General features: G+C 45.6%; 1 protein-coding gene across 1 annotated transcript in view; it reads left to right on the top strand.

Moving 5' to 3' along the window:
* Positions 1-344: 344 nt before the first annotated feature.
* Positions 345-723, top strand: part of LOC106011561 (lengsin) — a 12,769-nt gene continuing 12,390 nt past the window's right edge. Inside the window, exon 1 of the mRNA XM_013081654.1 lies at positions 345-711. Coding sequence (XP_012937108.1) covers positions 345-711 — 367 coding nt within the window. The remainder of the gene's footprint in view (positions 712-723) is intronic.

Genomic DNA, 723 nt, shown 5'->3' with positions numbered 1-723 from the left:
ACCGGTTTTTCACAATAACAGATGTTCCCAATAACCGATGTTCCTAATAGTTGATGTTCCCAATAACCGATGTTCTCAATAACCGATGTTCTCAATAACCGATGTTTCTAATAACCAATGTTCTTAATAACCGATGTTTATAATAACCGATTTTTCCCAATAACCGATGTTCCCAAAAACCGATGTTTTCAAATAATAGGTGCTTATAATAACCGATGTTCCCAATAACCGATATTCCCAATAACCGATATTTACATTAACCGATGTTCCCAATAACAGGTGTTCCCAATAACCTACATTTCCGCAAACCGATTTTTTCCAATAACCAATGTTCCCAATTACCGATGTCTCACAACGTTCCCGCAGGCACACAGCAAGTGGCAAGCATGGACGTGAAATCTTTGACAGCAGCGGATTCAAACGGCAATGGTCAGCTCTCTCCTGCTTGTAGAGCCAAAGATACCAAAATGAAAGCTGGCAATCCCAAAATGAATGGGGAAAATCTCGGATGGAATGGGGAAAATCTCGGAAGGAATGCGGACTCCAAGGACTCCCGCCAAACGAGCAACGGTGACGTCAGACTGGCCGGTGTGGAGGAGTACGACTACGTGCACCTGACTGTCTATGACCTACACACCAGGGCCAAAGGTCGCCTCATCCGAGCCTCCATGCTGCCTCAGGTGGCCAGTGCAGGGATGGGCATGTATGCAGGTGAGTGGGGAG

The sequence above is a fragment of the Aplysia californica genome, unplaced genomic scaffold, assembly GCF_000002075.1.
Source record: "Aplysia californica isolate F4 #8 unplaced genomic scaffold, AplCal3.0 scaffold00140, whole genome shotgun sequence".
Taxonomy (NCBI): domain Eukaryota; kingdom Metazoa; phylum Mollusca; class Gastropoda; order Aplysiida; family Aplysiidae; genus Aplysia; species Aplysia californica.
This window is presented reverse-complemented; position numbering and strand designations above follow the sequence as displayed.